This window comes from Callionymus lyra, chromosome 9 (assembly GCF_982586985.1).
Source record: "Callionymus lyra chromosome 9, fCalLyr1.hap1.1, whole genome shotgun sequence".
NCBI classification, from domain to species: domain Eukaryota; kingdom Metazoa; phylum Chordata; class Actinopteri; order Syngnathiformes; family Callionymidae; genus Callionymus; species Callionymus lyra.
Window position 1 is genome coordinate 24391027 of NC_141826.1, and position 15694 is coordinate 24406720.

Here is a 15694-nt window from a genome sequence, read left to right on the forward strand (position 1 = left end):
AATATAAATGCAGTATATATTCCATTATAATAGTTTAAGAGAGACTGAGCATATAGATTTTGGGAGAGAGAAGCAGGTTTTCCAGAGTGTGTGACCTGGATAGGACTAATTTATAGTTCAATCACTTCCGGGGACAAGAAACGTTGTTGATACAGTAACAAAATTCTAGATTATAACATATTTTACATTGAGTAGAAAATATTTTTCAACCTACAGTTTTGTTAATTTGTATAGCTTATATTTTCATTAATTCCTCCTCAATAATAACTAAAGTACCCCACTAGATGACCAATAAAGTTCAATGTTACTCTCATCCACATAACACATTGTGTGATTTTAAATTGCAGTCGGAGTTCCATCTGTTCATGCACACGGTTATTTTTAAGAAGAACCAGGGCCAAGACAAAAAAGAACAATATGCACAGTTACCTGCATCACTCACAATCATTCAAAGATTAAATATACAGCAACAATAAACATAAGTTGTTGTATCTGCTGGTCTGTGTGTGTAGGTTCTATATAGTTGAAGCCATAAGCTTGACGCTCTCCACCCTTGTCTTCATTTATCCTCTTTGAAATTAAACTCCAAAAACAATCCTCGGTTATTTGACATTTGTATGAAAATTCGGAACTTCAGAATAAAGAATAAGTGATTTAAAGAGATCAAAAAACTGTGTGGCTCCACAGACAACAGACAACTGAACAGAACATGTCCACCACACCACCTGATGACGATCTATGGTAATAAGCACTCTACATAAATTAGATAAAGACCTGCAAACATCCTCAATAAATATGTTTACATAAACTGCCCGTCCTTAAATTATGTCAATAGCGTATATAGCTGCCATGCAAAAACAAAAAATAGCTTATTATACAAACCAAAATTGTATATCAGTGACAATTAACCAAATGTAGGCTCCTCATATTTTTTTTTTACTATTGTGAAAGAACCCAATACAAATTAGCCTCTTTACAAAATAAATGCTTTTCTGCAGATTATACAATTATTTCAACATTTGTGGGGGGTTATTACCTAGTAAAACTTAATGCATCAAGTTAAACTCTCACATCAATGTCTGAAACACCATCAAATTATCATCACTAAAGATTAAGATCAAAACAATATCAAATATCAATATGACTCGAGTTACACGAAATCAGTTTATACCCAAAATAGAGAAACTGTCCTGAAAAACTAAATATTTCTCGTAGATATAATGAGATAATAATCAAGTATGATATGCTATCTTGTGAGGGTCAGTACCTACACAACAAAATGTAAAAAGATCTTTCAAGTATGAATGAATATAAATCTTTATACTTGAAAACATTGTGATAGTACTGATTAACTTATTTTCATAAATGTGCACTTATTCCTACCTCAGGTGAACCATCACAGTCTCCAAACACATCAGCAAAGTCAGAAGGACTCTTCCTCAGAGTCTGGTCAGCAGGCAGCGTGTTGTCATTGTAAGAGGACACAAACTTAAAGTCACTGGTTCGAGATCCTGTGGTCAAGTAGGCGTCATAGTTGTAAGTGCTGCGTAAAGTTCCTGTGCCGTCAACATCTGCGTAGTTAGGAGGGAGATAAGCACTGGGGATGGCCACTGCTCCATCAAACAACATTCTGGGCTTCCTCCTGTGACAGAACCTCACACCCAGGATGATGATGATGAAGGTGAGGAAGAAGGTGGACACACACACCAGAGCGATGATCAGATAAGAGGTGAGTTTGGAATTCTTCTCATCATAAGAAATGTCCTTCAGTTCTGGCACCTCAGCCAAGTTATCAGAAATCAGTAGATACATGGAACAGGTGGCAGAGAGAGAGGGCTGTCCGTTATCTTTCACTGCCACAATCAGGTTCTGTTTCATGCTGTCAGACTCAGAAATGTCCCGCTGGGTCCTGATCTCTCCGCTGTGGAGACCAATAGTGAAAAGTCCCGGATCAGTGGACTTGACGATTTGATAGGACAGCCAGGCGTTCTGTCCAGAGTCTGCGTCCACTGCGATGACTTTGGACACCAGAGAGCCTCCGTGTGCAGCTTTGGGGACCAGCTCGGTCATGAAGGAGTTGCCCCCCGGGGTGGGGTACAGTATCTGAGGAGAGTTGTCGTTCACGTCTGATATGAAGACACTGACGCTCACGTTGCTGCTGAGTGGAGGAGAACCGTTGTCTCTGGCCATCACCTGGACTTTAAAACTCCTCCACTGTTCATAGTCAAAGGACCTGACAGCGTGGATCACCCCCGTGTCTCCGTTAACAGACAGATAGGAGGACACCTGGGCACCGTTCACCTCAGCAGGTAACAGAGAATAAACCACGGTACCGTTTTGTCTCCAGTCTGGGTCTCGAGCAGTAACGGAACATAAAGAGGAGCCAGGTTTGTTATTTTCACTCACATATGCGCTGTAGGACTGTTCCTCAAACACAGGTGGGTTGTCGTTGATGTCTGCTACTGATAAGTGAACAGTTTTAGAGGAGGACAGAGGAGGAGACCCCTCATCAGTGGCAGTGATTGTAATGTTGTAGTCAGACACCAGTTCACGGTCCAGTTGACCAGTAGTCACCAGAGAATAATAGTTTTTAATAGAAGGAACTAATTTAAATGGAACATTTTGTTGAATAAAACATTTGACTTGTTTGTTATTGTCAGAGTCTCTGTCCTGAACATTGATGATGCCCACCTCTGTACCAGGTAGGAGGTTCTCTGGGACCGGGTTGGTCAGAGACTTTAAACTGACCACAGGGGCGTTGTCGTTCACATCAGTGACAGATATGATGACATTGGTATATGACGACAGACCTAATCCATCTTTTGCCTTAACACGTAATTCATATGACGACATCATTTCAAAATCAATATTTCCAGTTACACTTATCTCACCGGATTTGGGATCAATACTGAAAACTCTCTTCAGGTCTTCAGTCACATGACTAAAATCATAACTCAACTCTCCATTCACTCCTTCATCTGCATCAGTGGCTTTAACTTTGATCACAACAGTATCTAGAGGAGAATTTTCAGGCAGACTGGCTTCATAAAGGTCCTGACTGAACACTGGGGCGTTATCATTAGCATCCAGCACAGTGACGTGGATGATCACTGTACCTGATCTCTGAGGAGAGCCGCCATCATTAGCTGTCAACAACAAATCCAGTTCCTTTTGTTTCTCACGATCCAGCTCTTTTTCTAGAACAAGCTCTAAAGTGTTTCCCTCAACCAATAAATTAAAATGATCATTCTTTCCCAGACTATACTGCTGGACTGAATTCTGTCCTACATCTGCGTCATGAGCCTCCTCGATCACAAAACGAGCTCCTCTGACTGCAGACTCACGGATTTCTAGATTCATTATTTCTTCATTAAATTTAGGGGAATTATCGTTAAGATCCTGAATGTGTAAATTAATCCAATGAAGCTCCAGAGGGTTTTCCAGCACCAGCTCCTGCTTCAGGATGCACGACGCTTTGTGGCCACACAGCGCCTCCCGGTCAATCCTCTCGGACGCGATCAGCTCTCCATTCTTCAAATTGACATCACAATATTGTTTCCCGGTGCCATCGCTATCAATACGGGCTTTCCTGGTGTGAAGCATCCTGGGATCCAGCCCGAGATCTTTGGCCAAGTTACCAAAAACCGAGCCTCGTTTCATCTCCTCAGCGAGGGAGTAGCTCATGTCTGCGCACGAAGAATGGAGCAGAAGGAGCAGGACGTGAAAGCCGCCCGGCCAAAACGTTGCGGATCCATAAAACATAATCCCAATATGAGTGAAAATACGATCAGGAATAAGAATCCCTCAAAACACAGCGACTGTGTCGCACTCGTCGCCTCAAATGTGACAAAAGCTTGACGGTGCAGCACGAACGTCTCCAACAAAGGATATGCGTCTGCAACTCACTTATAGGTCGAGAGCGACATCTTGAGTCTGATTTAGTTATCACACCTTTTTATACTTCGAGAACAATATAACGAATAAAACAAACGTTTACAAAGACTACAATACTAAGAATAAATATGACAATTGTAATAACTTTAAAAACTAAAACAATAGCAACAACTACAATAATAACAATATTTATAACATATGAACATAGCTAGTTGTACATAAGTAATATCAAATAAATAAAATTGTCTATAAAATTCAGTGAAGAAACTATTTAATGTAATTTTCCTAGCACTATAAAAGCATATTACATGTGATTAATACTTAAAACGACTCTTTCTGTTGCATTTTTAAATTCAACATTTGAATATATCAAATAAAACTACTTGAGAATTATTCCACTGTAAATGGTAAAAATCCATTAATTTGATTTGCTCATAGCTCAGAGAAATTAATTTGGAGGAAAACATATAGAAATATGAACAAGTAATTGACATTTATTCATATTAATTAACTTTTTTTTAATGAATAATAGGCTGTTGATCAATACAAATGATGCACCAAAAACATGATTCGATATATATTTTGTTTGCAACACCTTTTTGGAAGATAAGGGATTCAACTTTTACAAACAACTTGATTTGTTGACAACCTGCGCATCGCAGTAAAAAAGTGTTAACAACTAAGCTCAACTTAAGTATTTGTTTTATAAATATATGTCACTAAATTGAATTATAAAGAGGTGCTTCGTACATGTTGTTTGTTTAGTTAATTAGGTGCAGTGCACTGCAGGATATTTAAGTTTCATGTACGTACGTTTATTTGTCATGTATAATGTGGCATTATTTTGTGATTTAACATAATCGAATTTGTAGTAACACTAGCAGTTCGTTTTCTAATTGTAATTATTTAGTAGGATCTTACAAGCAAACATTAATGAAAAAAGTGTTTAATTTTAAAACAATGTTCTTTCTTTTTTTATTCAAACTATAAAATTATTAACATATTTATCTATATATATAATATATTTGGTTAAGGATATAGCAAATATTAACATAGTTTAATCAGAATATGTCCAGTGTAAATGAAAGAAAACCTTTGATTCAAATTAAGCATGCAGGATCAATGAATCACCATCTTATGAAGGGAGAAGAAATATATTTTTCTCCTTTTAGCACTAAGTAGTTGTTTGAGGTTTTGAAGAAGAATCCATAGCTAAATAATTAATAGTAAAGTGGGAATGCTTTCAGCTGTTCAAGGATAATTTCACAATTATTCAATTACAGTACCACACCGTGCAAAACAGCACCAAAATTAATTTTTTTGTCCATCACATCAAACATCACAACTGTAGTTTAACTTTTGAACGTGACTCACTGAACATGGCTCTGTCGAGGTAATTCACACATTTTGAGACCGCAACACTCAACTCCCGAGTAGTCAAACTACCAACCAGAAATGTACCTTATTCTAACATGGACACAAATAAATGAACCACACTTGAAACTCACGTAATTGAGCTTGACAGTGACAGAATAGTTCAGAGGAAACTGGTATGAATGAACATACAACAGGTTTGATCCAACAACATTAATTCAATATTATGAATAAGTCAGGGAATCAAATAGATCAAAGGTGGATTAAATGAATTTCAAATAACTATTGAATTAACTAGTTTATTTTAACAAATATGTGCTTATTCCTACCTCAGGTGAACCATCACAGTCTCCAAACACATCAGCAAAGTCAGAAGGACTCTTCCTCAGAGTCTGGTCAGCAGGCAGCGTGTTGTCATTGTAAGAGGACACAAACTTAAAGTCACTGGTTCGAGATCCTGTGGTCAAGTAGGCGTCATAGTTGTAAGTGCTGCGTAAAGTTCCTGTGCCGTCAACATCTGCGTAGTTAGGAGGGAGATAAGCACTGGGGATGGCCACTGCTCCATCAAACAACATTCTGGGCTTCCTCCTGTGACAGAACCTCACACCCAGGATGATGATGATGAAGGTGAGGAAGAAGGTGGACACACACACCAGAGCGATGATCAGATAAGAGGTGAGTTTGGAATTCTTCTCATCATAAGAAATGTCCTTCAGTTCTGGCACCTCAGCCAAGTTATCAGAAATCAGTAGATACATGGAACAGGTGGCAGAGAGAGAGGGCTGTCCGTTATCTTTCACTGCCACAATCAGGTTCTGTTTCATGCTGTCAGACTCAGAAATGTCCCGCTGGGTCCTGATCTCTCCGCTGTGGAGACCAATAGTGAAAAGTCCCGGATCAGTGGACTTGACGATATGATAGGACAGCCAGGCGTTCTGTCCAGAGTCTGCGTCCACTGCGATGACTTTGGACACCAGAGAGCCTCCGTGAGCAGCTTTGGGGACCAGCTCGGTCATGAAGGAGTTGCCCTCCGGGGTGGGGTACAGTATCTGAGGAGAGTTGTCGTTCACGTCTGATATGAAGACACTGACGCTCACGTTGCTGCTGAGTGGAGGAGAACCGTTGTCTCTGGCCATCACCTGGACTTCAAAACTCCTCCACTGTTCATAGTCAAAGGACCTGACAGCATGGATCACCCCTGTGTCTCCGTTAACAGACAGATAGGAGGACACCTGGGCACCGTTCACCTCAGCAGGTAACAGAGAATAAACCACGGTACCGTTTTGTCTCCAGTCTGGGTCTCGAGCAGTAACGGAACATAAAGAGGAGCCAGGTTTGTTATTTTCACTCACATATGCGCTGTAGGACTGTTCCTCAAACACAGGTGGGTTGTCGTTGACGTCTGCTACTGATAAGTGAACAGTTTTAGAGGAGGACAGAGGAGGAGACCCCTCATCAGTGGCAGTGATTGTAATGTTGTAGTCAGACACCAGTTCACGGTCCAGTTGACCAGTAGTCACCAGAGAATAATAGTTTTTAATAGAAGGAACTAATTTAAATGGAACATTTTGTTGAATAAAACATTTTACTTGTTTGTTATTGTCAGAGTCTCTGTCCTGAACATTGATGATGCCCACCTCTGTACCAGGTGACACATTCTCAGGTATGGAGTTAGACAATGATTTTAGGTTAATAACTGGGGCATTGTCATTTATATCTGAGATTTCAACCATTAAAGTTGCATATGAGGCTAATCCCAGACCGTCTTTTGCACTGATCTGCAGTTCATAAGATGATTCTTTTTCATAATCTATATTTCCAGCAACACTGACTTCTCCTGTTGTTGGATTTAAAGAAAAGAGTTGCTCTTCATCAGCAACATGATCAAATCCGTAAACAACTTCACTGTTGACGCCATCATCTGCATCACTTGCACTAACTGTTATTACGACAGTATCTAGAGGAGAGTTTTCAGGGATTCTGGCTCTATACACTGGCTGACTGAACACTGGGGCGTTATCATTAGCATCCAGCACAGTGACGTGGATGATCACTGTACCTGATCTCTGAGGAGAGCCGCCATCATAAGCTGTTAATAAAAGGCTGATTTCTTGTTTATCCTCTCTGTCTAACTCCTTGTCTAAAATCAATTCACCATATTTCCTACCACTGTTTTTTGTCTTCACATTAAGTGAGAAATGATTATTCCGTTGGAGGGTGTAGCTCTGAACAGCATTTTCACTGATATCCGCATCGTGCGCTTCATCCAGAGGAAAAACTGCGCCTTTGTAAGTCGATTCGCGAATTTCAAAATTTAGCAAATTCTCTTTAAACTGCGGCGAATTATCATTAATATCCTGCACGCGGATATTTACTCTGTGGATCTCCAACGGGCTTTCCAGAACCAGATCTTGCTTTAGAACGCACGACGCCTTTTTTGCACAAAGACCTTCTCGGTCAATCCTTCGCTCCACGACCAAATCACCAGTGTGGACGTTCAGTCCGCAGTATTTCACGTTGTTGTCTTCCGTTTCCATGCGAGCCCTACGAGCAGACAATCCTCCAGAATTAATTCCTAGTTCTTTGGCAATATTTCCGACCACAGCTCCTATTTTCATCTCCTCGGGGATCGAGAAGCTCACGTCTCCGTGAACACGGTGGAGGAAAAGAGCCATAAAAACAAAAACGATCCTCATTCTGAATCCACAGGACGTCATAGTTGATCACCAGACTGATAAATCCACATGTAATGTCCCTTTTCGTCGATAAAATCACACAAAGACCGCGACAATGTTCAGCAGCCAACAATAACAGCCATCTTACTCAGCGCATATCTGACGACAGACACAGGCAAAAGCAGAAGAGGACCGTGAATTCTCATTCGCTGGTACATGCTGACATCTAGAGTATATTTAGAGACATGACAAGTCAGTATGACAACAGTTACACCTGGTAACCAAAATAATATAGGAGGAGGATATTAAAAACCAGTTACTGTCAAACAGTAAAAGACCACAAACTACAACTGAATGTTATGAGAAGATACTTTTGAAACGCTAAATATTGTATTTGCTACCATGGATCAGTGTCACATAAGGCGGAGATAAGGGATACCTAACAATAACATCACTTGCACATTATGTCAACCCCTTTGTCTAAATATTGTAGAGGGGAAACATACATGACAAGATTATGGACACACTTGGCTTAAATACACACACACAGACACACAGACACACACACACACACACACATATATATATATATATATATATATATATATATATATATATATATATATATGTTTTATCAAAAATATAATACATATAATGTATAAAAAAATCATCAACAGAGCTAACAAAATCAAAAACTGAACAAACATTACATCACCTAACAATGATAATGCAATATAAATTGTTTAAAACACAAAAATTAATATGTTTTAAGCAGGGAACCAAATTAAACTTAACCAATGTTATGTAAAGGAACACAAATTAAAGTAAAGTAAAGTAAAGTGAAATTAAGAAAATAAAGTAAATTAAAGTAAAGTAAAATAAAAAAAAAGTGAAATACCATAAAATAAAATAAATAAAAATTAAAAACTCATAATAATAAAATAAAATGACATTTAATCAAGTCTCTAAAATAAATGCTTCAACTTCTGAATGACCAATATTTTTATAAAATATCTCTAATCATTTTCTCAGTATCCTTTAAATAAAATCAAGTTTTATTCAATCAGCAGTGTCTGGGTAAGATTAAAACGAGCGCAAAGGTAAATAAGAAATTCAGTTATATTCAGCACCAAGGACAGCGACGAAAAGCAGCTGAACGCTGAACAGAAGACAGAGTGGAGAGGAAGACAAACCCCAGCCAAAAATCCTTTCTGATTTTACTCGAAAACAGAAATTATTTGTCAACCTGAGAGAGAGCTGTGAAAAAACTACATGATAAGAGCTAAAGTATATAATAATTTAAAGCAGAGACACAACAGTTCTAAGGCCAAGATTGTGGAGCGCATATTTCTGGTAAGGTAACATTTTGTGAATTAACATACAATATAAATGATCATAAAAAGTAAAATAATAGTATCAGTCATTTGAAATGTACTTATTTAAAGTGAAAGCATAATCCTACCTCAGGTGAACCATCACAGTCTCCAAACACGTCAGCAAAGTCAGAAGGACTCTTCCTCAGAGTCTGGTCAGCAGGCAGCGTGTTGTCATTGTAAGAGGACACAAACTTAAAGTCACTGGTTCGAGATCCTGTGGTCAAGTAGGCGTCATAGTTGTAAGTGCTGCGTAAAGTTCCTGTGCCGTCAACATCTGCGTAGTTAGGAGGCAGATAAGCACTGGGGATGGCCACTGCTCCATCAAACAACATTCTGGGCTTCCTCCTGTGACAGAACCTCACACCCAGGATGATGATGATGAAGGTGAGGAAGAAGGTGGACACACACACCAGAGCGATGATCAGATAAGAGGTGAGTTTGGAATTCTTCTCATCATAAGAAATGTCCTTCAGTTCTGGCACCTCAGCCAAGTTATCAGAAATCAGTAGATACATGGAACAGGTGGCAGAGAGAGAGGGCTGTCCGTTATCTTTCACTGCCACAATCAGGTTCTGTTTCATGCTGTCAGACTCAGAAATGTCCCGCTGGGTCCTGATCTCTCCGCTGTGGAGACCAATAGTGAAAAGTCCTGGATCAGTGGACTTGACGATATGATAGGACAGCCAGGCGTTCTGTCCAGAGTCTGCGTCCACTGCGATGACTTTGGACACCAGAGAACCTCCGTGGGCAGCTTTGGGGACCAGCTCGGTCATGAAGGAGTTGCCCTCCGGGGTGGGGTACAGTATCTGAGGAGAGTTGTCGTTCACGTCTGATATGAAGACACTGACGCTCACGTTGCTGCTGAGTGGAGGAGAACCGTTGTCTCTGGCCATCACCTGGACTTTAAAACTCCTCCACTGTTCATAGTCAAAGGACCTGACAGCGTGGATCACCCCTGTGTCTCCGTTAACAGACAGATAGGAGGACACCTGGGCACCGTTCACCTCAGCAGGTAACAGAGAATAAACCACGGTACCGTTTTGTCTCCAGTCTGGGTCTCGAGCAGTAACGGAACATAAAGAGGAGCCAGGTTTGTTGTTTTCTCTCACATATGCGCTGTAGGACTGTTCCTCAAACACAGGTGGGTTGTCGTTGATGTCTGCTACTGATAAGTGAACAGTTTTAGAGGAGGACAGAGGAGGAGACCCCTCATCAGTGGCAGTGATTGTAATGTTGTAGTCAGACACCAGTTCACGGTCCAGTTGACCAGTAGTCACCAGAGAATAATAGTTTTTAATAGAAGGAACTAATTTAAATGGAACATTTTGTTGAATAAAACATTTGACTTGTTTGTTATTGTCAGAGTCTCTGTCCTGAACATTGATGATGCCCACCTCTGTACCAGGTGACACATTCTCAGGTATGGGGATTTTTAAAGACTTGACATGTATAACAGGAGCGTTGTCGTTAACATCAGTGATTTTAATAATAACTTTAGCATCGGACGTTAGTCCATAACCATCTTTAGCTTCAACAAAAACCTCATACTTTGACCCCTCCTCATAATCAATCTCTCCTATCACTATGATTTCTCCAGAGTTTGGATCAATTGAGAATATTTCTCGTGACTTAACAGATAGTTGATTAAACTCATAAGTCACATGACCATTGATTCCTTCATCAGCATCAATTGCACTAACAGTGATAACTGATGTTTTCAGAGGTGAATTTTCTCTCAGTGTGGTCTGATACTCAGCCTGAGTGAAGACAGGAGCGTTATCGTTTGCATCCAGAACAACAACATGGATGACCACAGTCCCGGATCTCTGAGGAGAACCTCCATCTACAGCAGTCAGCAATAATTTCATTTCCTGCTGCTCCTCTCTGTCTAGTTCTTTATCCAACACTAGTTCACCATTTTTACTACCTGCACTTGATGTCTGAGTATTAAACACAAAATATTTATTTTCCTGCAGAATATAATTCTGAACAGTATTGTGACCTATATCTGCATCTCGTGCAGCATTGATGCGATATTTCGCTCCTTTAACAGTTAACTCGTGTATTTCTAATTTCACAATAGTTTTAGGAAAAACCGGAGAATTATCGTTAACATCTTGTACTTGAAGAGACAATCGGTGAAGCTCCAAAGGATTCTCCAGCAGCAGGTCAAATTTAAGGACGCACGAAGGTTTTTCTCCACAATGCTCCTCTCTGTCAATTCTCTCAGCGACCACTAGATCTCCGTTCCGAGCGTCAATACCGACGAATCTTTTGTCACTTCCCTCAACATCAACACGAGCTTTACGGGCAGAAAGCATGGAAACATCAACCCCCAAATCCTTGGCGATATTTCCGATCACAGATCCACGTTTTAGCTCTTCCTGCACGGAGTAGCTCAGGTCTCCGTGTGCGCACTGGGCCACAACAAAGACGATGACAAAGCCGAAGCTTGAAGCATCAAATCCAGTCAAAATCATCGTCACACAGAGAAGATGTGTCTCAAAAATGAAGAAAAAAAATCAAGGTGTGTTATTCCATCAACGGAGTCCTCTCTGTGTGTGTCGTCTCGCCTTAAACGCTGCAGAGATCTGCGAGGTTCTCGATCACTGGGTGTAAATGTTCTCAGCTAAACACTAATTCAACCCATCAAAAGGTCTCTAGTGACACCGTGAGGACAAAAATAGTAATTACAATTTTCAACAATTATTAGATGTGGATTTTTTTGTTTTAACTTTTGAAAAATACTAAGAACACAGTTATAATCATAAATAATTATATAATTATTTCTTTGATTTATTCATTTTAATGAATGTACATTCCCACTTTGAAAGCAGAGTGAAATAGACCAATACAAATCAATTTATCATCGATATTATTGATTAAAAATGAAACTATTTAAATAACCTAAGACTGATCAAAACGAGAAGTTAAATGTTCTATAAGAAGTGCAAAACACAGCTAAACTACATTGTACATGTTACTACACCAACCTAAAATACATCAGTCATTTAACAAACTTCAATATTCTAAAGGAAAAGACAACCACAGCAATGTTTTACTATTGACCTAGCTTAATATTATGGAGATAAGTGTTTGACAACTATATATTTATATAGAGCTGAAAATAGTATCAACTTAAATAAAAAGAAAATTACAATCCAATATAAATGAAGGCTTACAACATATATTAATGCTTCTGATCAGTATTTACTGTATATAACAGTTAATGCACACATTCAGCACTAAGGACAGCGGAGGATAGGTAATCTTTTCTAGCTACAAGACAGATAAAAACTACACAAATCAGGAAAATCAAATTTCATACCATGACAAACCATTAACTACAGGTAAACAAATCCATATGAATTTTAATAATCACGAAGTCATCTAAAAACTGAAATATCTTCCTTGTGTATGAATCAATCTTGGTGTTTGTTACTAAAACAACACATGGGGAAATGTGTTTGTGTGTAGGAAAAATAAAATCACAGTTTAGTAATGAGTAAAAAAATACACTGGATTACAACATATGAGTACGGAGCCCTGGAGGTGATATGAATGTATTTATTTTATTTCAAGATACTCTTATGTAGTGATAATCGAATTGTGTGAAATTCATATCTTGAAATTCAAATATTTGAATTCATTTCTCAAGTCATTTCGTCGCTCTAGCTCTCAATAATTAAGGTAAAAAGGACTATTGATATTCTCCACTAGTTATGGCAAAGTAGTTATTTAAAGTGACCTTGTTTCACCAAAATAAACAAGTCGTTATTGGAGTCTTGTTCTTCGTGTTAACAACTCCAGTTTTTTAGTTCAGCCACTGGAAGACGTTATTAGAGTTTGAGCAAATAAACTTAAGTTCGTCGGGAAAGAAACATGTGAGCATGACTCACAATAGAAAAATAATCTAAATAAAAGAACAATTGTATAAAGTAACAAGTAATTAGGAAGATACAAAACAGTAAATCTGAATACAAATACAAGTTGCCAAATATTGATTTTAAAATACTTCCCAACATGAATGATCATCTTTCCAGCCACAGTGATTGTATACACACTTTTATAACACCAAATAAATATGTTTAATAAGTAATGTTACTCAAATATTCCTACCTCAGGTGAACCATCACAGTCTCCGAAAACATCAGCAAAGTCAGAAGGACTCTTCCTCAGAGTCTGGTCAGCAGGCAGCGTGTTGTCATTGTAAGAGGACACAAACTTAAAGTCACTGGTTCGAGATCCTGTGGTCAAGTAGGCGTCATAGTTGTAAGTGCTGCGTAAAGTTCCTGTGCCGTCAACATCTGCGTAGTTCGGAGGGAGATAAGCACTGGGGATGGCCACTGCTCCATCAAACAACATTCTGGGCTTCCTCCTGTGACAGAACCTCACACCCAGGATGATGATGATGAAGGTGAGGAAGAAGGTGGACACACACACCAGAGCGATGATCAGATAAGAGGTGAGTTTGGAATTTTTCTCATCATAAGAAATGTCCTTCAGTTCTGGCACCTCAGCCAAGTTATCAGAAATCAGTAGATACATGGAACAGGTGGCAGAGAGAGAGGGCTGTCCGTTATCTTTCACTGCCACAATCAGGTTCTGTTTCATGCTGTCAGACTCAGAAATGTCCCGCTGGGTCCTGATCTCTCCGCTGTGGAGACCAATAGTGAAAAGTCCTGGATCAGTGGACTTGACGATATGATAGGACAGCCAGGCGTTCTGTCCAGAGTCTGCGTCCACTGCGATGACTTTGGACACCAGAGAGCCTCCGTGTGCAGCTTTGGGGACCAGCTCGGTCATGAAGGAGTTGCCCTCCGGGGTGGGGTACAGTATCTGAGGAGAGTTGTCGTTCACGTCTGATATGAAGACACTGACGCTCACGTTGCTGCTGAGTGGAGGAGAACCATTGTCTCTGGCCATCACCTGGACTTTAAAACTCCTCCACTGTTCATAGTCAAAGGACCTGACAGCGTGGATCACCCCCGTGTCTCCATTAACAGACAGATAGGAGGACACCTGGGCACCGTTCACCTCAGCAGGTAACAGAGAATAAACCACGGTACCGTTTTGTCTCCAGTCTGGGTCTCGAGCAGTAACAGAACATAAAGAGGAGCCAGGTTTGTTATTTTCACTCACATATGCGCTGTAGGACTGTTCCTCAAACACAGGTGGGTTGTCGTTGATGTCTGCTACTGATAAGTGAACAGTTTTAGAGGAGGACAGAGGAGGAGACCCCTCATCAGTGGCAGTGATTGTAATGTTGTAGTCAGACACCAGTTCACGGTCCAGTTGACCAGTAGTCACCAGAGAATAATAGTTTTTAATAGAAGGAAATAATTTAAATGGAAGATTTTGTTGAAGAAAACATTTGACTTGTTTGTTATTGTCAGAGTCTCTGTCCTGAACATTGATGATGCCCACCTCTGTACCAGGTGACACATTCTCAGGTATTGGGATTTTTAGAGACTTGACATGTATAACAGGAGCGTTGTCGTTAACGTCAGTGATTTTTATAATAACTTTAGCCTCAGATGTTAATCCATAACCATCTTTCGCTTCAACAAACAGCTCATACTTTGACCCCTCCTCATAATCTATTTCTCCTATCACTATGATTTCTCCAGAGTTCTGATCAATTGAGAATATTTCTTGTGACTTAGCAGATAGTTGATTAAACTCATAAGTCACATGACCATTGATTCCTTCATCAGCATCAGTGGCACTAACAGTGATAACTGATGTTTTCAGAGGTGAATTTTCTCTCAGTGTGGTCTGATACTCAGCCTGAGTGAAGACAGGAGCGTTATCATTTGCGTCCAGAACAACAACATGGATGACCACAGTCCCGGATCTCTGAGGAGAACCTCCATCTACAGCAGTCAGCAATAATTTCATTTCCTGTTGCTCCTCTCTGTCTAGTTCTTTATCTAACACTAATTCACCATATTTACTACCTCCAATTGAAATCTGAGTGTCGAAAACAAAATATTTATTTTGCTGCAGAATATAATTCTGAACAGTATTCTGACCTATATCTGCATCTCTCGCTGCATTGATGCGATATCTCGCTCCTTTAACAGCAGACTCTCGGATTTCTAACTTAACAATACCTTTAGGGAAAACAGGAGCATTATCATTTACATCTTGTACTTGCAGAGACAATCGGTGAAGCTCCAAAGGATTTTCCAGCAGCAGGTCAAATTTAAGGACGCATGAAGGTTTTTCTCCACAATGCTCCTCTCTGTCGATTCTCTCAGCGACCACTAGATCTCCGTTCCGAGCGTCAATACCGACGAATCTTTTGTCACTTCCCTCAACATCAACACGAGCTTTACGGGAGGAAAGCATGGAAACATCAAATCCCAAATC

The 15694-nt window shown here is 39.7% G+C and overlaps 3 protein-coding genes across 14 annotated transcripts in view; all 3 read right to left on the minus strand.

Annotated features, from left to right (window-relative positions):
* Positions 1–15694, minus strand: part of LOC148072349 (protocadherin gamma-A5-like) — a 235222-nt gene that overhangs the window by 103583 nt on the left and 115945 nt on the right. The window lies entirely within an intron of this gene.
* Positions 1–15694, minus strand: part of LOC148072368 (protocadherin beta-15-like) — a 138280-nt gene that overhangs the window by 24740 nt on the left and 97846 nt on the right. Inside the window, exon 1 of one of the 12 annotated variants that reach the window (XM_087799954.1) lies at positions 9406–11801. The exons of 10 other annotated variants lie outside the window; for them this stretch is intronic. In XM_087799954.1, coding sequence (XP_087656080.1) covers positions 9406–11799 — 2394 coding nt within the window. In that variant the 5' untranslated portion in view covers positions 11800–11801. Of the gene's footprint in view, positions 1–1383; positions 3804–9405; positions 11802–15694 lie in introns of those variants that run through there. One more of the 12 variants, XM_087799964.1, reaches the window with a different exon arrangement.
* On the minus strand, positions 5265–7985 carry LOC148072370 (protocadherin gamma-A12-like). The gene is made up of 2 exons (XM_087799686.1): positions 5598–7985; positions 5265–5279 (listed from the first exon to the last, which is right to left on the minus strand). Exons 1-2 carry the CDS (start codon positions 7983–7985, stop codon positions 5265–5267), a joined length of 2403 nt encoding a protein of 800 aa, XP_087655812.1.

Excerpts from the sequence above, each read along its gene's own strand:
- LOC148072370 (XM_087799686.1), bottom strand. The coding sequence starts at position 7,985 with ATGACGTCCTGTGGATTCAGAATGAGGATCGTTTTTGTTTTTATGGCT.